At 47.8% G+C, this 23,792-nt stretch overlaps 1 protein-coding gene across 1 annotated transcript in view; it reads left to right on the top strand.

Moving 5' to 3' along the window:
* The window catches only part of TMEM186 (transmembrane protein 186), a 40,267-nt gene extending 26,058 nt beyond the window's left edge, over positions 1–14,209 (top strand). The window contains exon 2 of the mRNA XM_086941271.1: positions 13,048–14,209. Within this exon, the coding sequence (XP_086797397.1) occupies positions 13,048–13,771 (724 nt within the window). The 3' untranslated portion in view covers positions 13,772–14,209. The remainder of the gene's footprint in view (positions 1–13,047) is intronic.
* Positions 14,210–23,792: the final 9,583 nt, after the last annotated feature.

Raw genomic sequence — 23,792 nt, 5'->3', positions numbered from 1 at the left:
TGGCCATTCACCGTCTGAAACCGGGCAAGGCCCCTGGGCCTGATGGTTATGGAGTGGAGTTTTAGAAGGCCTTTGTAATACAGTTAGCACCCATTTTGGTGTGCCTTTTTAGTACATTCAGCAACAATGGGGCGCTGTCTGCCTTACTGCGTCAAACTACTATTACCGTGATCCCTAAAGCTGATAAGAAACCTGAATACTGCACATCTTACTGCCCGATTTTGCTCCTGAACATTGACGCAAAACTCTTAAATGAGCATTCTGGCACACAGACTGGCCTCCTACATCTAGGGACTAGTGGATCTTGACCAAACTGTGTTTGTCCCAGAGTGGGGATGTAGTGATAATACAAAGCAGGTGTGTCACCTACTAGATAAAGTGCAATTGACTCCGAGAAGCCTTTTGATCGCATTCACTGGCCCTACCTTCATCTGGGTCTTGAGCATATAGGCTTCGGCCCGTCTTCTGTTGGTGGGTTCATTGTTGTTACAATTCCTCTAGTGCAAACAAAGCAAAACCAAAGGGGATGATGGACGGAGTGTTGAACATTGCAAAACACTCCCAGTTCAGACATGGCCATATGCAAAGCAGTCTGATCCTGTGCCTCATGGGACAGTCCAGCCCGAACTGCCAATCCATGTCTTCCCTGGACCGTAAAAAAGCATCCTGGGACAAGTTTCAGGTTCATAACCCTCATCAGCCAGGCTATCTTTAATCCAGTGGCAAAGTGAGCAAGGGACCCACGTCTGGGCATACCCTTCCAACTTAGGGCAAACAAAGCAAAACCAAAAGGAATGATGAACCTTTGACCCTGCTCGCAGGCAGGTCGCTCCCCTCACCTCTGCTACAGCTCCCCTTGGTGTGAGCACCTCCCCCAGCTCGCCACTGCTGCCGGTCACGAGTTCGAGGCTCGCTCACTGTGCTTGGTCTGTACTGCCTGTACTGTCTTTTGTCTTCTCATTGCCACCTGTATTCCTCCCTCAGTTCTGCGCCCTGTATTTCATTTGTGCCCTTTCCATTTTGTGCCCTTTTTTCATTCTGTGCCCTGTGTTTAGCCTTACCTTAACTTCGTTTTTCCCCCTGTGATTTTGTGCCCCTTGCTCTCTGTGTTCCCCGCCGCTCCTCGCCCGTTTTTTCCATCCGCGCTGTCCCTGCTGCTCCGCACCCCCCCCCCCGCTCGCCCATTCGCCGACCCGCTCCTGCCTCCCAGCTGCTCCTCCTGCCCCATATATGCCGGCCGTTGGCGCGCCTAAGTCAAGCCTGCTTGCGCTTGGACCGCGATCAGCACCAGAACCCCTGGCCCCGCGAACGTCACGACACCAGACACCGCTACGATGCAAGCACCCTCCACGCACTCAACATCGAACGATCACACTCCTGCTTCCTGGCCGCACAAAGCGCACCCAGGGACCCTTCTCCTGCCGGAACTGCAGCTTCACCAGCTTCCGGCCCGCCAACCCACCTACTAAAGAACCCAACCACCTCAGATGCATCCTTCTCAACACCCGCTCCGCCCGCAAACACGCAGCTGAACTCTGGGACCTACTCGACTCCAATGCCCCAGACGTCGCCTTCCTGACGGAGACTTGGCTGAACCACTCCTCGGCACCCGACATTGCCATAGCCATCCCGGAAGGCCACAAGATTACCCGCTAGGACCGCACCAATGGAGCAGGAGAAGGAATCGCCATTGTCCACAGGAACACTCTCAAAGTCTCGACCAACACTGACGACACCCTCAGCACCACCGAACACCTGCACTTCCAGATCCACAACACCACCCTCAGAGGAACCCTTGTCTACAGACCCCCGGTCCCCGACCACAATTCAGCAACTCCATCGCCGACTTCGTCAGCACATACGCCCTCGCCTCCACAGACTACATCCTCCTAGGGGACCTGAACTTCCACCTCAAGAACAACAATGACTCCAACTCTTCCACCCTGATCACCAACCTTGCCAACCTCGGACTCAGACAACTCATCACAACACCCACCCACTACGCCAGCCACACGCTTGACCCCATCTTCTCCGCAAGCCCCCACGTCTCCTTCAACCACACCACCGACCTCCATTGAACCGACCATCGTTGCATCCGCTTCACCTTCCGGAAACCCATCGCGCACCACCACACCCAACAGTTGCCTCGCCGCTGCTGGAGCAAAGTCACCGAAGACCAGCTATCTACCACCCTCGCCCGGAGCCCACCTGCAGACCCGACCGACCCCGCCGCCGGCAACCTCAGACAATGGATCGATGACTGCTCCAACACCTCCAACACCCTCGCCCGCTCAAGAAACCCATCAACAGCCATGCCAGCAAGAGAGGTAGCTGGTTCACTGAAGACCTCCAGGCCTCCAAGCAAACCTTCCGAAAGCTAGAGAAGAACTGGCTCCCCGAACGAACCACGCTGCCCACAAGAACGACACCCGCAGACACCACCACCTCATCAGATACGCCAAAAGGGCCTCCTTCAAAGACCGCCTAGACAACAGCGCACACAACAGCAAAGAGCTCTTCAACATTGTGAAGGAACTCTCCAACCCCAGCTCTAACATCCCACCTTTGCAAGACCTGTGCGACTCTCTGGCCACCTTCTTTCACCGCAAGATCGCAGACATCCACGACAGCTTCAACGACACGACCGCCCTAGCAACCACTGAGACCTCCACCCCCATGACCACCATCCGCACCAACCGCCTGCTCTCCTGGACCGATATCAACGATGACGACACCACCAAGATCATGAACACCGTCCACTCCGGATCCCCATCAGACCCATGCCCACACCACAACAAAGCCAGCACCACCATCGCACCCCATCTCCAGAAATCCATCAACATCTCCTTCGAGACAGCAACCTTCCCGGAGAGCGGGAAGCACGCAGAGATCAACGCCTTACTCAAGAAGCCCAAGGCAGACCCCAAGGACCTCAAGAACTTCCGACCCATCTCCCTGCTCCCGTTCCCGGCGAAGGTCATCGAGAAGGCTGTCAACAAACAACTGACCAGCTACCTTGAGGAGAACAGCATCATGGACCCGTCCCAATCCGGGTTCCGCAGCAATCACAGCACTAATACTGCCCTGATCGCCGCCACGATGACATCAGGACCCCGCTAAACAACGTAGAAACCGCGGCCCTCATCCTCCTGGACCTGTCAGCCGCCTTCGACACGGTCTGCCACCGCACACTATGAACACGCCTCCACGACGCCGGTATCCAAGAGAAGGCCCTGAACTGGACCACCTCTTTCCTCTCCGTCAGAACACAGAGCGTCCGTCTCCCCCCCTCTTCCGCTCTGAAGCCACCAAGATCATCTGCGGCATACCCCAGGGCTCATCCCTCAGCCCAACGCTGTTCAACATCTACATGGCACCGCTCGCCCACGTCGCCCGACTGCTAGACCTAACATCATCTCCTCCGCCGATGACACCCAGCTGATCCTCTCCCTCACCAAGGACCCCCACACTGCCAAAACCAACCTCCACGAAGGAATGAAGGCCGTCACCGACTGGATGAGGAACATCAGACTGAAGCTAAACTCGGACAAGACGGAGGTCCTCCTCCTCGGATCCACCTCCTCGGCCTGGGACGACTCCTGGTGGCCGACCGCACTGGGAACAGCTCCAACACCCACCGACCATGCACGAAACCTAGGGGTCATCCTCGAATCCACCCTCTCCATGACGAAGCAGGTCAACGCCGTCTCTTCCTCCTGCTTCAACACCCTCTGCATGCTCCGCAGGATCTACAAGTGGATCCCTACGGAAACAAGAAGAACGGTCACCCAGGCCCTCGTCAGCAGCAGACTAGACTACGGAAACGCCCTCTACGCAGGAGCCTCGGCCAAACTCCTGAAACAGCTCCAACGCATCCAGAACGCCTCCACGCGCCTTATCCTCGACATCCCTCGTCGCAGCCACATCACAACCCACCTGAGAGACCTGCACTGGCTCCCCGTTAACAAGAGGATAACCTTCAAGCTCCTCACCAAAGCACCCAAGGCACTCCACAACACCAGACCAGTGTACCTCAACAGCCGACTCAGCTTCTACACTCTCCCCCTCGCCACTGTCCCCCGAATCCGAAGAGTGACCAACGGCGGCAGATCATTCTCCCACCTCGCCGCCAAGACATGGAACACCCTCCCCATCCGCCTACGGCAGTCCCAAGACCTACTGACCCTCAAGACCTGGCTTTTCGAACAGTAGCAGCTTCCCCACCCCTTAGCGACTTGAGACCCTTACTGGTAAGTAGTGCACTTTATAAATGCTATGATTGATTGATTGATTGATTGATTGATGGGCGGAGTGTTGAACATTGCAAACACTCACACCCAGTCAACTGATCTGGGTTTAATCCATCATCATTCTTTAGCTCACTCTGCCACCCCAGTTCAGACATTGCCGTATGCAAATCAGTCTGACCCTGTGCCTCATGGGACAGTCCAGCCCGAACTGCCAAGCTATGTTTTTCCTGAACTGGAAACAAGCATCCTGGGACCGGTTTCGGGTTCATAACCCTCATCAGCCAGGCTATCTTGAATCCAGTGGCAAAGTGAGCAAGAAACCCACGTCTGGGCATACCCTTCCAACTTAGGGCGAACAAAGCAAAACCAAAGGGGATGATGGGCGGAGTGTTGAACATTGCAAAGACTCACACCCCAGTCAACTGATCTGGGTTTAATCCATCATCATTGAACATTGCAAACACTCACCCCCAGTCACCTGATCTGGGTTTAATCCATCATCATTGAACATTGCAAACACTCACCCCCAGTCACCTGATCTGGGTTTAATCCATCATCATTCTTTAGCTCACTTCGCCACCCCAGTTCAGACATGGCCATATGCAAATCAGTCTGACCCTGTGCCTCATGGAACAGTCCAGCCGGAACTGCCAAGCCATGTCTTCCCTGGACCGGAAACAAGCATTCTGGGTTTTGCACAATTCCCCTAGTGCCAGGGTGAGGGTGAACGGTTTGTTATCTCCCCCTTTTTCCATCGCTTGTTGTACGAGACAGGGTCGTCCTCTCTCGCCCTTGCTCTTTACGGAGAGGATTTATGGCACCCCTTGTACGCGGACAATGTCCCTCTGACGGTAAAAGATCCAAATGCCTCGCTAGAGGTGGAAATGATAAAATGTGAGGCTTTTCGAACAGTTTATGGTTTCAAGGCCAACTTACAAAAATCTTCCATGCTTAACTTGACCATCCTCTCTGAAGTGCAAGCCTGTCTTGCATCTCGATTCCCCTTTAGGCGGGCATAACAGGGACTCTCAAATTTAGCCCTGCAGATACACTACACTCCAGAACACACATCAGCACACAATTATGGCAGCCTCCTGGCAAAGGAAAGGTCGGACCTTACAAGATGTAGTGGTCATGGCCTTTTGTGGCTGGGACACCTAGCAGCGGTCAAGATGGCGCTGCTACCTAAAATCCTGTACATGTTGCAAACGCTCCCTTTACAACTTCCCCCACGAAAACTGGATAAGCTGCAATTTCTTTTCTAGGACTTCATCTAAGAGAGTAAACGGGTGCAGATGGCTAAAGCCCAAGTATACCTTCCCCAGTCAGCTGGGGGACTATGAGTCCTGAATCTTAAGTTCTATTTCCAGGCTGCACAGCTGAGGTATATGATGGAATGGTCCTGACCCTACACTTTATTTATCAAGCTGTTGCCGGCATACCTATTTAGAAAGTGCCGTTGCTGCGTAAACCCCAGATGCCTGCAGGAGTCTATATTTGCCCAATAGTGCGAGCCACAGTGGGGGTTTGGGATAAGGTACAACTAAAGCATGGCCTTCTACCCTTTTCTCTCCACAAACGCCCATAATAGGCAATCCAGATTTCCCTCTATGCCCTAAAAAGGAAATGCATTGATAGCCTGGCAAGACTCTAACTGCAAACAGGTAGGAGACATCTTTGATGAGGACGGCCTTATGGACTTCCCAATGCTCCAATCAGCATGTACCCTCCTCGCCTCAGCTTAGTGGCAATACATCGTTATTTCTCACTGGGTGATGCTGCCTTGGCTTCGTCCCCATCCTAGTCGAGTGCTGACGCCCTTGAGAAATGGCTACTTTCCCGCCTATCCCACACGAAGATATTGTCAGATTTATATATCTTTCTCTTTACACCTAGTACCCTGTTGAAATCTTCGGCACAAAGTAGATGGGAAGGGGAATGTGGGCATCCTTTTTGGATAAAGAATGGAACGATGGACACCGTGCCCTTGCTACAGCTGTTAACTCCACCAGTAAGGAGATGTTCTTAACGATTGCTCACTACTGGTATTATACCACAGCTAGACTCGCTCATTGGTATCCGGGAAAGATGGACGTTGTTGGTGCTGATGTGGACAGGAGGGCATGCTCACACATCTGCGATGGCAATGCCCCAAGCTGGAGACCTTTTGGAATGGGTTCTCGGGGGCAGTAAACACTATATGCCACACAGACTTCCCTAGATTTCCCATCTATGTGCTACTGGGCCTCTCCAACCCTCTAACATATGCTTTGAATTCATGTAGAGGCAAAGCAATTGCACTGGCACTGGACGCCGCGAAACAAGTTCTCCTCTCTAGATGGGACTCTGAGGTCATCCCAGTACACTTAGATTGGCAATCCAAACTATGGGAACTTTTGGGAATGGAGACGTTAACAGCTGTCGCCACCCATACACTCTCCATATTTAATAAGATTTGGCAACCATGTATTCAATACCTATCAGAGGAAATCGGCAAACTGACCTGTCCACTTTATTTGCGGTTTCTCTGACTAACATCTTCACACGACTCTCCTCTGCATACACCGCCGCCGATCTGATCGCCACACTCTCTCAGCCAGCGATTTTTATGCATAGTATCACACTCTACTCTCTCCCCAATATTCATACTGTTACTCCTGTCTCTTTACCGTCCTATTTTTCTTCACGCGTTCCTCAGCTGTTCATCATCAACAGGACACTGGATGTAGGTGGGACGTTGTTGTATTACATGTTTCTTTATAAACAATACAAAGATCTAAAACCTTCAATCAAAAGGGAAGATAAGCGATTTTTCTAACAATATCAACAAAGGACTATAAGGAGGATAATCCTAAATTAGCCAATTGTTTTAAGCAGAAAGCATAAAGATATTGCAGAAAATTCGGAAATTTAAGACCACTTTCAGATTTATCTCTTACGGGATAACTTGCCTTTGTTAAATATCATAGGAGTCAGAATCTTTATAATAGAGTCTATCCTATCCTACTAAGAAAGAAACAATGGGTTCCACTGTTGGATTGTATCATTGAAAGTCTTAGTAATGTGATCAAAAATGTAATTTGATTGTATCTTTAATCGTCTTTGTAAACCATAGTCCGAAATATTTTATTTGTATAGGTTGTCAAGTGCAATCTGCATGAGCAAGGAGCTGTTGAGTATATAAAACATGTAAACGTAATATTTCAGATTCCTAAGTGTTTAAGCGGTAACCTGGTAATTGGCAGGAAAGTGCGAAGAGATGTGGTGGATTTGGATCAATATAAAAGGATTCCATCACCATAGACTAACATTTTTATCTGTTGGACTCCAATTAGAAATTCCGAAATGTTTGGGTCTTGATGAATTTTAGTAAAGAAGGGTTTTGTGCAATAACAAATAAAAGGGGTGCAGGTCTAAAAAATCCACTCTCCCACTCACAATTGCTAGTAACATTTTATTTGGCTGAACTATTTTTAGCACCTACTAGTCCCGAGTAAACTCAGGCTGGAATGGAATAGGTGTTATGTTTATTCAGAAAGTAAATGAGCAATAAAGATGCAATTGAATCTTATTTTATCTTCTCACATTTGCTGTCTGTTCAAGGAAAGAGGTCAAATGTCAGTTTGTTTTTTAACTAATTGCTGCTTGGAAAATTGTATTTATTTTTCTCTCTCTTCCTAGAGTTAGAAAAAAATAACTGACATCTTCAGACAGCTCAGTTGACAAACATTTAAATAAATAGCCAGTAAATTAATATTACAAATATTTCAAAATCTATCAGGAATTACAAAAGCAATTTGTTTTGTAATTAAGAATTGTGACACAAACAGATTTAAATAAGGAGCAAAACAAACTAGAACACTTTACATGGTGATGTGCAACTGACACACATTTGCAGAAATTCTATTTCCATACATTATTGATGTTACACTATATAGTTTTATCAGTAAAGCTGCATTTAAGTGGGAAAGTGTGTGGCCATTTCTGCAAAAACACAATCATGCCTACAACGGAGGCACCCTTGCAATATGATGCAAGATGCCCGGGTTGGGGCTATGCAGCCTAAAGTGCACTAGCACTCGGAGAGGGCAGGAATACGCTGTATCTATGTAGACATGGCACGTTCCTGCCCTCTCCCTTTCACGCAGCACAATGCACCAAGGTGTTTTGCGGTGTGCATGAAAAAATGACGAATATGGCCCGAAGTGATTTGCCCAGACGCAACAAGAATTGAACCCAGCTCCCCAGTACCAAAGTCAGCCGCTCTGCCGGTAACACCACACCCTGGGTAGGCAGAGGGTGGCATGCTGAAGCCAGTAGAAGAACTGTATTTTTGGTCCACGTATGACAGAAACAGTGCAGAAAATTGAACCAAAATGCAACAATTTCACAAGCTTTGCAAGCTTTTCTCAGTGGAAGTATTCCCCCATAGCAACTTTCAAAAGTATTATTCATTGCTCTTATGCCTCACCACTTTGAAATTCCACCAGCTGCCACTGGCGTAACACCTCACAAAATGGCAAGCGCGATCTCCCGTATTTAGAGCAAAGCCCCTGAGGCTAGCCGCTTTGGTAGAGTAGAGCTGGCATGAAGTTAAACAGGTTGGCCGACTTACCAGGTTCACTAGAGGATATGCATCACTGTCTCCTCCAGCAGCCAGCATCTTAGCGGCCCCACACCGGTTCGTAAATCCTCACTCTCTCCGGGGTTCAGCTGGGCAACGCCATCTTGGATGGCGTCCAAAACAAACCCCCTAAATCTTGTTCTTATCTTGCAGATCTGGCAGAACATTTTTCATTGAGATTGAAGCATCAATTTATGTTACTCCAGTTTGGTATTATGGAAAATAAAGACCTTGTTCCATCCTGAAAAAAAACAGCCAGAGAAACTTTCTTGCAGAGTGTGTGGATATACGAGTGAATCACTAATTCATTTATTCTTTGTTTGTCCTGTTCCCTTACCGCAAAGGAAAATTATGCTGAAATCGCTATTTAGAAATATGGGAATTCGTACATGCCAGCAAGCCGTTATCACCTGGCTAAGTGGACGTTCAGACGTTCTTGAATGTAGGGGAGTAAAGTTTATAACTCCTTTATTTAAGGAAATTTCAAATATACCAGGACTAAGAATACTGCCTATATTCTGTTTCACAACAACATGGCCTAAGAATAATGAATTATAATTGGTATTCAAAAGGTGACGTTTTTAGTTAAAATATGTCTTTCCCAAAATTAGCATTTGTAAATGTTTTAGCTTTTTTTTTTTTTTTTTATAATCTGTGATAATTAATATGTACTGTTGTAATAGTTTTAAATAACGAAATACAATAAAGATATTCTTCTTCTTTAGCAAATGCAACAAGATCTTCTTCTTGTTGCATTTGCTATGCAATCAAAGACAGAGTTGAAATATCAGCGTGTGTCTCCTTTCAAATTGTTTCTTATTTTATCCTGGAGAATGTTGTTTACTGTTCTTTCTCTGACTGTAAATTTAGAGGATTTTCTAAAGTTAATTGTCTGACAAGGGAGTGTTAAATGAAAGTGAATTTTACTCTACTATACAACATTTTAATAGCTGGTAAATGAACGGTATACCTCTTTAGAAAAAGAGCACTTAGCAAAGCTCATTGTTTGGGTAATTCTGAAGTGTGATGTAATAATTTTTTTTTAACCAGAACACTTTACATGGTGTTGTGCAAATGAGAAATATTTTCACGCATTATCGTTTGTACTCTATATATGTTTATCAGTACAAGTGGGACAGTTTATTGCCATTTCTATGGAAAATGTGCTGTCTGTAAATCAAAGTGCGCTACCACATCATGCATAAATAATATATTTGATAAAAGGGAGAGTTTTAAACATGAACTGGGAAACATTCCTGCCCCTGCCCTGATGACAATGCTATTAGTAAACTAAGAGGACAGTTAGGGATCATGTGTACCCTATATGTAGTCTGGATTCTCATTGTACATGGAGAAAAACTTTAGTCTATTAAATAAAATAATAATTTTTATACAGCAGCCATGCTGAACTCACATATTTGAAGGTGCTCTCAAATGTGACAATAAAGAAAAAGGTGACTGCGATATAACATTTCTGCCTGGAATCATCGAATAGGAGACCAGTTTATGGGTGAAGAATGTTACAGTTAGGTCAAGTATATTATTCAAGTCGCCAGACCTGCAGATCAGGTAAGATGGTAGTTTTTACGAGGCCTGAAGTACTAGGAAAGATATTCCCGGAACCACTGATTGCGTCTGTAAAAGGGCACCCAGCAGCATTTTCACGATCCTAATCATACTTGGAGCCCGACAACCTCTACATCTGATCAGGAGTCAAACCTTCTAATGAAAGTTGTCAGCCGGCTAGTCCTCCTACATCTAAACAAATAGTAGCCATGGCGAGGACATAGTAAAACTGCCCACCAGAACCTAGGTCTTTTGGTCATAAGAAATGTTTTTAATAAAAATCACCTATGTAGACATGTTTTCTTCCAAGAGAGCAACAAATGAAGGCTGTACTGGCCTTTTCTCTCCTGTATTGGAAAACTAAATTAAAACCAAACAAAGAGACCTCCCCACATGCTAAGGTGTAATATAAAAGCTCTGCGGTGGTCTTTGTCACCTACCCAAGAACAATATATTGGAAATGTAGCCTCCAACATATCTATGTCCTGATATGCTTTCCCATTCTCAGAAAAACTTGTCAAGTTGAACTCCACTCCTATCTTCCAGTCTCTTCTTCCTTTCGCCCGATAATACCAACTGTCTTCACTTCCTTTGTTCTTTCAATTAAAATCATTCGACCTTGCCAACTCTTCCTTGCATCACTATTTATGAAATACAATGTGCTTTTCACTAGCTAATGAATGCCTTTGGTCTACACCTGCAAAAAGAAAGAAATATGCAGAAAACAACCTTCACATTAGTATTGACTATTTCACTGTAAGCTCTTAAACTAAGTAACATTTTGTTTAAACACATTACTTCTACAATTTGCATATAATCCAATAAATGAAATCTTTAATAATGAATTAAGCTATATCATGCTGTCCGCTTATATGTGAAACACAACTGCAATTGCCAATGCTAATGATCCTTTCATACATTCAATACTTGTTTTGGTGATCACGCAAATTAATTCCTGCAGTCATCATTTATTTTCTTCTTAGTCAAATCAACATTTAATACTTTTTTCTGGACAATGGTCCTACTAACATCAAATCAAATCAAAAATCTTTATTCGATTGTAGATTTTACAATCATAAAAGTACAATTTTTAAGTACGCATTTAAAAACATTACAAACAATTCATTTCATATGGCAAATAATGACACAGTATACAGTACGAAGAAAAGGGTGGTACATCAGACACTATGAGCATGAGCAGTATTTGGTTAAAAACATAAATAACTGTATTCTTAAAAAGGCACCTAAAACATTTGCAGCGTAATTAACCATCCATACTTTTCCTAAAACAGATGGCTTTTTAAAAAAAGTTACAGACAAATAATGTACAATCACTATTCAGTAGTTGTAAATAGTAAAGTGCAGGTTTGAAAAACAACCTTTTTTAAATATGAATCAACTGCATAACATTTAACAAAAACATTCAAATATCACATGTGGATCATAGACATTTTTTACCAACAGATTGTAAATAAACAACAACGAAAGGTGTATCACAGTTCTGAATTCGAACGCCCACTGAAGGCTAGCACATCTTTCAGTCATTTTAAATAGCTCCTGTCGGTTGGGCCAAAACCAAAGGTGCTAATGTAATTCTTCATTTTTTTTTCTCAAAGACAACTGTTTATTCAAACGGTTTATTAAGGAGACCTTATTCACTAACATTTGCATATTTTGTTTTGCTAGAAGCATAAGAATGCAGTTTTAATAATGCATTCTTCTGTATTCCAGTCTCAAATAGTTTTAAATAGCTTTTGTAAACAATATACCAAGTTGTACCCAGAAGAACACAGACCTACGTATAACTTTTATTTTGCTTATACTAGTTTCTGGGTTTTTTAATATGTCTCCTGGAACTTAGTTTTCAATGTTTATGTATTAACACAACTTGGTTTCTAAAATGATAAGTTTTGAACAGGAAGCAACCATGCAGAACAGCTTTGATGTTGCACATTTCTTATGCATGTCTCTTACTAGGTGTCTTCTATGATCCAGGACATCAGAAGTTAAGAGTTTGCAGGCTTCTTGGAGGACCTCTAAGTTTGATCTCCCGTCTTGCAGTCATTGCAAGAAGGGAGATAAGCATTAATTGGCATCAAGATTGAACACAACATTTTCATGAGAAAGAGTGAATTCTTTCACCAGGATCCTGCTGCAATCATAAGAGCTGCAGGAGAATATAGACATTGTATATAATAGTCATCAGTTGAAAGGTGAGCAGGTATCACTTGCAGTATGTCAGCAGCTGCATTTCATTTCATATGCGGAGTTGCATGTAATGTTTTGAGCTGGAAACATTTTTTTTAATCTGAAGATTTTGCTGCACGTGCTAGGGTCTGTGACAAATGCAGCAAATCAACAAATGGGTAGAATTTACAACGGAATCATATAATTTCAGTAGCTCAATTTATGATAGGTGCATGCAGGTAGCCAACCGAAAAAAACGGGATTTTGTCTGTTTTATTGCCTATAATTCTTTCACTGTTGACAAAGTGATATTGTTAACCTTCAGTATATTCAGAAACTATTAAACTGTGAAGTAAATCCACTGGTTGTAGGTATTTTTATTTCAATATCTTTAATTTGAATAACCTTTTTTCCTTTTAGGGGCAAAGTCATCATGTTCATTAATTGTATGCGGGCTGCAGGTGCAAGATATTTATGCTCAGAACATACTCTAATATTGTCAAAAACGACAATAGGTTGCCGAAGATCATGGCTGGATGTCCCCGCTGTACCACAGTCACAACAGAAATGCACGCTAACTGGTGGGGTAGGACGGGCCCCTTGCCGAGGTTTATCTACCACAATGCGACTTTGGGATGAGTACAAGGATTCTGATGGTCCAGACGCTGCAGAGCAGTTCAAATTGATCTACAGATTCCCAGGGATTCGCATCTGTCGTACGTTTTCCAGACTTAAGCTAATGCAGACGTCCATAACATTGATCTTGCTTCCACCTGTGTATTATCTCTATTGGCTTGGAGACCTATCGTATACATCAACTGTTTACTCTACAGGAATTGCAGTGTTTGCCATGGTTATGCTTTATTCCATCAGCTATTATCTAAGGCGAATCATTGGTATGATGTATTTAAATGAAGCTGGTACAATAATCAAGGTCTCTCATTTGACGTTTTGGGGTCAAAGGAATGACCGACTCATACCAGTTAGAAATGTAATGGCCCTCAGCGAAACTGGAGACAATCAAAATGAAATTCTTCTTCAGTTCAAACAATTCAACTGCCCAGAGGTTCTATATTTTACAGTTAGGTTTGGCCGGATAATGGATAGAAATAAATTTGTTCATGTGTTTGGAACCTTCCCTTGATTTCTAGACCTTTTATTTGAACTGCCTTTCTATATGTACGAAAGAAATAAAAAATATTGATGCTGACTTTCAAGGTTTGGATCTTTAGCAAGAGGTTATTTCGAATAAGTTGATTGCATTGAGAGCGAATACATAGGAATGTACAGAAGAGGGAACATTCAGCTTTTGGGAAGTGCACCACTTCATTTTAAAGTGTTCTTTGAACAATTGTGCCCCTTCATTTCTAGCTAAATTTCAGGTTCTTACATAATTATCAAAATCTATAACCTTGCACATCAATATGCCTATAATAATGTATTGGTTAAAGAATATAAATAGCCCACGGTGGGAAAGACTGCTTATTGAGGTTTATGATGTGCTGTGTGTGGATTACAGTAAAGAGTTATTATCACATGAGAATGAGGTATGTGAAACATCAATAAATAAAAATAAACCACATTACTGAGAGTGTCTTTCATCTATTTAACCTCTATATTCACTCTTCACTTTGCTATTCTTACAACTGAGCATTGACTATTAACCAAACAAAGGTCTCCTTTGCTTTTTCAATATATTTCCTAAGTAATGAAAGGACATAAGTTCATTGGGGCATTTATTTTAGATTAATAAAATTTACTATAGCACACAGATCACCCCCGAAAAGAGGTATCTTGGCGCTGAAAATAAGTACAGGCAAGACAGGGTGGCAGATTAAAATAGAACGGTCGTAAGTTGTTTTATGAAGATGACATAATTAGAAAAAGCGTGACTGTGCAAAGGCAAGTTATTCCAGTAAAACTGAGCCAGGTAGGTGAAGAACCTACCACATCATCTTGTCAGTCGAACATGAGAACCTGTTAAGGCTTTATCCTTGGAGCGGAAGTACCTTACTGGGCAGTAGCATTTAAGTTTCTGTGTTAGATAGCTAGGACCACTACCCGTTAATTATTTACAAGTAAGACAGCACATTTTTAAAATGGTCCTTTTCTTAATAGATAAGCAGTGTAAGGCTCTTAGCAGAGGGTCAGGAGCGAAGCCCGCAGGAAGATTGCTGACAAGCTAAGCAGCAGTCCTGACTCGTGCAGAAGCGGTCGCTCCCCACGCTCCCTGGTATCGTAGCGCTAGACTGCTCACTGCTAAATCTAAGTATTCTGTGCATTGCTCACATTGCCTGCATATTTTCTTTTTTTTTGTTTTTGGAAAACCTTTATTTACAACACAATAGTACACAGCTATTCAGCCATACATCCCGGCAGCTTGGCAGCAAGACTTTATGCGGTGTAAAATGGTGCACACAGAATACAATACAGAATCACATGAGGTTTATTTTATATTATGAAATAAAGAAAGGAAACAATATAACAATGGAAAAGCACCTATAACGGTGCGAATGGCAAGGCAAAAGAAATGAGTACGGAATCACCCTATTTCAGGGCAGGATGGGCCTATATAGAAAATAGGATACGTGAACAGGTCACACGCTTGGGTATCGAAGGGAGGGAGGAGTCAGGACATTGTGTATAGCTAAGCAGCTGGAATCAGGGGCTAAGGGGACATTCGCTCCTCCAAGGGCGCTGCGTCCGGCGGGAGGCAAATATCACCTCTATATTCATTCCAGGGCCCCCAAATCTTATTCCACTTTTTGGGCCTACCCCTGGCAACATACACAGTTTTTTCCCGGAACATGCACCAGTCCATGTTAGCCTTCCACATCTCTACCGTAGGGGGCAGAGCCGCTCCCCATTTCTGTGAAATGTTCCTTTTAGCCACCATGTTGCCCAGGGTGACCCATTGAGTTTGTGAACTGGTGTAGTCTGTAGGGCCCCATACATTCAATAGACAGCGCCGGGCTTCCGCAGGCAAGTCAACTCCCGTCACTTCACCCATCACTGTGTGTATACGCCTCCAATATGCAGCCACCGCCCTACATTCCCATATAATGTGCATGAATGTCGCTAGGGAACCACACCCCCGTCTACAGAGACCATCCTCAGAGTGACCCATGTGAATCAGTCGGGGGCCAGTGACGTAAACCCTATGCAAGGTTTTCAGTTGCACGAGTCGCAGTCTGGCCGGGATCGCCACCTCCTTCGGGGACGAGACCGCACACTGCCAATCCTCGTCGTCCAGCTCAATCCCATCCCGGGTCCACTGATCTCGCACCCCTAACAGAAGGTCCGTACGAACGTTAATGAGTTTCTTATAGGTCAGGGAGATAGCGCTGTCGGGCATGTAGCCGTCCAACAACCTGTCCTCCAGTGGGGAAGATTCGGGGATCTTTTCACCTTCCGGTGTAACCGCCAGGAGGGCATGTTTTAACTGAGCTTACCTGAAGAACTCCCTTTCCCCCAGCTGAAATTCTCTCTGAAGTGCCTCAAATGTCTTGATCTGACCCCTGGACATCATGTCTTCCACCCTGGAGATGCCTATCAAGTCCCAGCGGTCAAACCTCTTTGTGTGCCACAAGTTGCCCAACAGATCTGAGTCATAGAGTGGAGTCAACATTGTGAGTTTGCCTTTCCATCCCTGTGCCTTCGTCACCGCCCTCCAAATGTGGACCGACGTTTTAGTGGGACCTGTCATTCTCCCATCCAGAGACCTAGAGTACAGAGCCCTGTAGTGTTTCCCATCTTCCAGGAGCCACCGGTCCATAGCAAAGCCCGGATTTACGGCTGGCCCATAGAATCCGTGATTAATGGCCACCAATTGAGACGCCCAATAATACCTGCGGATGTCAGGCAGCGCAATCCCTCCGTCGTACCACGGGAGAGTCAGTTTGGTAATAGCGATGCGTGGCCTGCCATCCCAGAGCAGGGCCCGCTGGAGGCCTTCGACCTCTCTGAAGTATCCCGACGGGACCGGATCCTGGGTATTCTGAAGTACATACAGAAACCGGGGTAAGGACATCATTTTAAACAATGCCGCCCGTCCGAGCAAGGAAAGCGGCAACTTTCGCCATCCCTCCACATCACGCCGAAGGCGCGCAAGAGGGGGGAGGAAGTTGTTCGTGTAGCGCACCGTGGGGTCAGCAGAGATGTAGATGCCCAGGTATTTGAACCCCTGTCTCGCAACCTGTATGTTGCAGTCCCGCGGAAGTCTCGGGACCTCACCCCTCAGGACATATAAATGGGACTTCGACCAGTTAATAACGAGTCCCGAGTGTCTACCAAAGGTACCCAGGACGTCACACACAACAATAAGGGACATACACGGCGAGGTGAGGTACAGGAGAATGTCATCTGCGTACAGAGACACCCTGTCCTCAAAGCCAGGGGACCACTTGATTCCCCTAATGTCCGGATGCCCTCTCAACCACGCCGCCAAAGGTTCCAGTGCCAGTGCAAACAAAAGAGGGGACAGGGGGCACCCCTGCCTGGTGCCTCTACTAAGGGCAAATGAAGCCGATGCACGGCCGTTAACCGCCACCTTGGCAAGCGGGTTGGCATACAGGAGCTTAACCCATCTAATGAACCCCGGACCAAACCTAAACATCTCCAGCACCGCCCACAAGTATGGCCACTCAAGGGAGTCGAAGGCCATCGCGGCGTCAAGGGACGCCAAGATGGCCGGCTCCCGGAGGGTGCGGACCCTCGCGAGGGCTCCGTGAAGTCTTCTCAGATTGAGGGCGGTATTACGGTGTGGAATAAAACCCGACTGGTCCGGGTGCACCAAATCTGCTATTGCTCCAACCAGCCGGTTGGCTAGCACTTTAGCCAAGATCTTGGGCTCAGCATTCAGTAGCGAGATAGGACGGTACGACTGACACAAATCTCTGGGCTTTCCTTCCTTGTGAATGACCACAATGGTGGCCAGCCTCTTGTTGGGGGGAAGGGCACCCGACTCCCGCGCCTCAAGGAACATAGCCTGCATTGGCGTAGCAACGAGGTCCGGCTTAATCTTGTACAGCTCCACTGGGATACCGTTGGGGCCTGGAGCCTTGCCGGATCGCAGGGAGCGTATCGCCTGAGCGATCTCGTCCACCGCGATGTCTCTATCCATATCTTCCTTCTCAGTATCCGATAGGCACGGGACCTCTATGTCTCGCAATAAGGCATCAGAGTCCTCTTTCGACATCTCAGAGGTTGAGGTATAAACGGACGAGAAGTAGTCTGCGAAGTCAAGGGCAATAGCGCTGTGGTCGGTGACAGCCACGCCACCTTCCCCCAACACCTCCGGGACAACGCGGCTAGCCCTCTCCTTCTTGTCTAGCCAGGCAATTAATTTACCGGCTTTGTCCCCGACCTCATAGATTCGCCCCTGCTGCTCCCTAACCATGGCCTTCGCCGCCTCCGTAACAGTGGCGCGATACTCTGACTGTTTGAGCGAGAGCGCGTGAAGGAGATCCGGCGTCGGGCCGGCCTCCAACTGAGTATCAATCGCCGCTATGTCGGACTCGATAGTCACTACGTCCACGTCCCTGCGTCTCCGCACTTCAGCAATAAGGGAGAACGCCTCCCCCCTCAGGACAGTCTTGAATGCCTCCCATAAGGAGACAGTGGAGGCGACCGAGCCCGTGTTTTCGGAGAAGTAGAGCTCCATGGCTTTTAGCCAGGAGTCCACGAGTCTTGGGATCACGAAAGTACCACGGGTTTATCGGAGCCACCCTCTCGGCCGACCCAACATCAAAATCGAAGGACACCCAGACCAGAGAGTGGTCCGAGATGCCCCGCGCCATCAATCTGGCCTCCGAGACCGCCGATGCGTGGGCCGCTAATATAAGAACACAGTCAATCCTGGAGAGGCTACCGTGAGCCCCTGAATGGAACGAGTATTGGCGCTGGGTGGGATGCCGCAGTCTCCAGCAATCAACAAGTCCTAGGGTGTCAAGGAAGTCAGGAAGCCAGGTCTGCGCACCTCGAAGGTCTCTGGATGGGTGCCGATCTAATGTCCCCGAACCCACTGCATTGAAGTCGCCCCCCAAAAGAAGCAGCCCCTCGGGAAGACCCAAAATGGCGCCCCCAAGATCTCTGAAGGTGCCCGTCTGTAACCCAGGGGGGACATAAATCGAAACTAGAGCCAAGTTACGCCCCTCCCACCTCCCCGTGACTGCGACGTAACGTCCTCGCTCATCGACCACCTTTGAGTCAATCTCCAGGGGGACGGTCGAGCGCACCATAATCCCCACCCCCCGGGAGCCCGAGGAGAACCCCGAGTGTGCCACCATCTTGAAACCCTTTCTATCAAGTGCGTAGCATGTGTTCCCCACCAAATGCGTCTCCTGCAACAGTATTACATCCGGCGCACACCTCTTAAACATTTGCAGTACAATACCCCTCTTAATACGATCCCCCAGCCCATTGACATTCCAGCTTAGAACATTCAATTTCCTACCCCCCATCATCGAAATCCCCACCCATCCCGCCCTCGACGGGCACTGCCATTACGTGAACAGAAACATACAACCAATTGCCTTGCCAAAAGGGAAACAGAGAATAAGAAAAGTCAACCCATGAACAAAAACAAAGAACCCGTCCACCCTGCACCCCTGCATCAGACTAAATAGCCCACCCAACTCGCAGTGTGCCTGTCGCCCCTAGAAAACTAATCTACGAAAAGCCCCCGAGGAGAAAGGAGGTAACCCTATCCCCCCCCCCCCCCCCCACCCTCCAAATAGAAAAGTACAGGGGAAGCCCCCTTATGAGTACAGGATTACCGAACCAAACAGCTGATGGTAAACCCATTGTCCAAAAAGAATCCTGTAGCAAATCCTCATTCCTGCCGGTCTTGGCCGCCAGTGGCTTCTTCCGATCGTTCCTCTGTGTCTTCGCGTCACTGGGGCAAGGTGTCAAGCCAGTCCGAGACCACCTCCGGCAAGTCAAAGAACAAAGCCCTGCCACCATGTTCGATCCGTAGTTTAGCAGGAAACAACATAGCGTACTTCATACCCATGTCACGCAGCCTTCGTTTCACTCCCATGAAACTTTGTCTCCGTTTCTGCACGGACTGGGTGAAGTCCGGAAAGAAGTTGATGGCAGCGTTCTGGAACTGCAGAGGCCCGCCACTCCTCGAGGCCTGTAAAATGGAGTCATGGTCCCTAAAGTTAAACACGCGGGCGATGATAGGCCTTTATTATTATTATTATTATTATTATTATTATTATTATTATTATTATTATTATATTTCTTATATAGCGCCAGAATCGACCCCCGAAGGGGTATCTCCGCGCTTGCCTTGGGAACCCGTCCTGGTTTTTCCCTGTGAGATAGCCCCTACAGGGCATCCCCAAGGTGAAAGCCAGGCATCCCGCCGCGGGGGGGGCGTTGTGGAGATTAAGCAAGCTTAATGCCCAGAGTTGCAGAGTGTGAACCCATGAAAAGGTCAGGCACCGAAGCGAGAATTATCGAGTCCGTGGACATTTGAACTCAACACCCTGCCGCGTCGGGAATCGAACCCTGGTCCCGGGTCTGACCTCTGCTTCAGGGTCTGCCTGCTCTAACCAGTGAGCCACACTTCTCCACTACCAGTGAGCCACACTTCTCCACTTCTTCCTTCGGCCGACCCCCAGGCATCCTGTGCGCCCGCTCCACGGAAAAAAACTTAATAAGTCCCTTAGGGGCTAGATGGTTCTGGACCAGGTCTTCAACGAAGAGGTCTACTGCTGAGTCTTCGGCCCCCTCCGGCACACCAATAATGCGGACGTTCTGCCACCTAGCCCGACCCTCATAATCCTCGAGCCTCCTCGCAAAAAGGTCGTTGGTCGACTTCAAGTTGCGGACCTCAGTTTGCAAATCCGAGACATCCGTGGTTAGGCTAGAGGTCTTAATGTCGAGCGACTTGACCCGCTCGTTCGTTTTGCCCAGGTCCGCTCTGATCAGGTTGACGTCAATCGCCAGAGTGTCCACCTTGTGCGCCATCACTTCGTGCTGCTGGTGCATCTCGGCCTTCATGCCTTCAATGGCGCCCATGATGTCGCGGAGCGTGGGGTCTTGAACCTCAGGCGACACCTCCCGATGCAGGTCCTTGGGTCCCGTTGAGGCACCAGGCGAGCCCCTTGGCTGAGCGTAGCGCTCCATATTGTTCGACTGCGAGTATATAGTCTTCCTGCTGACCCGAGGCGGTGCTTTGTCAGCGCCACCCTTGCCAGCCATTGTTGATCTCCGGGCCACCTCGCCAGTCAACACAACAGGCCCCACCAGTTCACCTGCGTTTGGGATGATCTAACCCGCACTCCATCCAGTATGCGCTCACTCCGCCATTACGATAGCCCCTTTGGGAGCCGGAGCAGCCAGATCCGTACCTCGTCACCTCCGTCTGGCACTGTCGCAATTCCAGGCCCTGGCTTGTGTTACGGTCCCCTGCAGCCCGCAAACTTCCACACGGTGTAACTGCACCTAGGAATGTCGAATTTGGAATCGGACAACGGGATCCGTGTCAGCGTCGGTTCATCTTCAATATATCACAAAACTCTGAGAGGATATATGACCGGATTAATACGGAGGATCGGAGGGTCTTCGGAGCTCCGAGCTCACGCGGCCATCTTGGTTGCCCGCGAAGCTCCTCCCCCCCATTGCCTGCATATTTACTTGTGCCAGATTTGTATCGTAGCGCTAGATTGCACTGCTTGTTTAATAATTTGTGCCTGATTGTGCCGGTGCCTCTGCCCATATCATTGCGAATTCCCAGACTGTGCCCCAATCTCGCCTTGTTTCGCTTTTGTTTCTGCTGCCATTTTGTTGTTTGTTTGCCTCCCAGCCCGTCTCTCCTCCCCGCTCCCGCCTCCCAGCTGCTCCTAATCCTCCCACAGATAGTAAAGGAACATCCTGCTTGCCTTAGCGCTGTGACCGTCCTGACTCGTGCAGAAGCAATCGCTCCCCACGCTCCCTGGTATCGTAGCACTAGACTGCTCACTGCTAAATCTAAGTATTCTGTGCATTGCTCACATTGCCTGCATATTTACTTGTGCCAGATTTGTATCGTAGCGCTATATCGCATTGCCTACATATTTACTTGTGCCAGATTTGTATCGTAGCGCTATATCGCATTGCCTGCATATTTACTTGTGCCAGATTTGTATCGTAGCGCTAGATTGCACTGCTTGTTTAATAATTTGTGCCTGATTGTGCCGGTGCCTCTGCCCATATCATTGCGAATTCCCAGACTGTGCCCCAATCTCGCCTTGTTTCGCTTTTGTTTCTGCTGCCATTTTGTTGTTTGTTTGCCTCCCAGCCCGTCTCTCCACCCCGCTCCCGCCTCCCAGCTGCTCCTCCCTCGCTCCGCCCCCCCACTATCCACTTATGGCAGAGCAGCTTACACGTAGCGTTCACGCGCAGAGGACGTGCCGAAGGTGCGCCAAAGGTAAGCCCGTCTACGCCCGTCCGCGCCTGGACCGTGCCCAGCGCCAGGCCCCCTGGTCCCCGCAAATTCCACTCCACCCGCATAACGTACGACGCCGCAACCCTCTCTGCTCTCAACTCCGGCCGTCTCCCAAACTGCTACCAAGCCGCCCCAGGACACACCCATGGACCCTTCATCTGCCACTCCTGCAAGTTCGAATGTATCAGGACCCACACTAAATCCACAAACGCCAAACAGAGTTCCGACCCTAACCATCTGAAGTGCATCCTGCTCAACACCCGATCTGTCCACAAACACGCCACTGAATTATGGAACCTACTAGACACCAATACGCCGGACGTCGCCTTTCTTACAGAAACTTGGATGAACGCCTCATCTGCACCCGACATCGCCATAGCCATCCCGAACGGTTACAAGATCATCCGAAAGGACCGCATCAACCAAACAGGAGGAGGCATCGCCATCGTCCATAAGAACACCATCCGCATCACGACCAGTTCCGATGACAACCTCACAACCGCCGAACACCTTCACTTTCAGATTCACACCGACCCTAAGACCACACTCAGAGGGACCCTCATCTACAGACCACCAGGACCCCGCACACAATTCAGCGAAGACATCACCGACTTCATCAGCCCACACGCCCTCCCCTCCGAGGACTACGTTCTCCTAGGGGACCTCAACTTCCACCTGGAAAAGAACAACGACAGAAACACCACCACCCTTCTGGACTACCTCGCTAATCTCAGACTCAAACAACTGGTAAACACCCCCACCCACTACGCCGGTCACACGCTCGACCCAATCTTCTCCTCCAGCAAGCACATCTTCTTCAATCACGCCACAGAACTCCATTGGACGGACCACTGCTGCGTCCACTTCAATTACAGAAAGACCACGACCCACCACCACCCACAACAAATCCCCCGCAGAAACTGGAACAAAATTACCACCGACCAGCTCAACACATCGCTTTTTCAAAACCCTCCCGCCAAATCCCTGGACCCAAATGAAGCAGCCATCAACCTCACACAATGGATCACACATTGCGCTAACGAATTAGCACCCTTGAAAAACAATCACAACAAACCAGGTATGAAAAAAGCCCCCTGGTTCAATGACGAACTTAAGAAATCCAAAAAGACCTGCCGCACCCTCGAGAAAGCCTGGCGAAAAAACCCAACCACAAACAACATGACCGCCCTCAAGAACGCCACCCGTAAACACCATCAGCTAATCCGATCCACCAAGAAATCAGCATTCAAGGATCGACTCGACAACAACGCCCACAACAGCAAGGAACTCTTCAACATCGTCAAAGAGTTTACCAACCCCAGTGCCGGCACCAATGACATCACCCCCTCTCAAGACCTCTGCGACTCTCTAGCCTCGTTCTTCCACAGCAAAATCGCTGACATACATAACAGCTTTGGCGAACAGTCCACCCCCCTCACCACCACCGAACTGAAACCCACCACCACCACCCTTGACGCCTGGGACCCAATCAGCACCGAAGACACCATCCACTTGATGAACTCCATTCACTCCGGATCACCAACCGACCCATGCCCTCACCACATCTTCAACAAAGCTGACTTCATCATCGCAACCCATCTCCGGGATATCATCAACTGCTCCCTCAACACTGCCATCTTCCCAGAAAGCTGGAAACATGCCGAACTCAGTGCTCTACTGAAGAAACCCACAGCAGACCCGACTGAACTTAAGAATTATCGCCCCATCT

This window comes from Lissotriton vulgaris, chromosome 10 (genome assembly GCF_964263255.1).
Source record: "Lissotriton vulgaris chromosome 10, aLisVul1.2, whole genome shotgun sequence".
NCBI classification, from domain to species: domain Eukaryota; kingdom Metazoa; phylum Chordata; class Amphibia; order Caudata; family Salamandridae; genus Lissotriton; species Lissotriton vulgaris.
The sequence above is the reverse complement of the archived record's forward strand: the minus strand, read 5'-3'. Positions and strand labels throughout refer to the sequence as shown.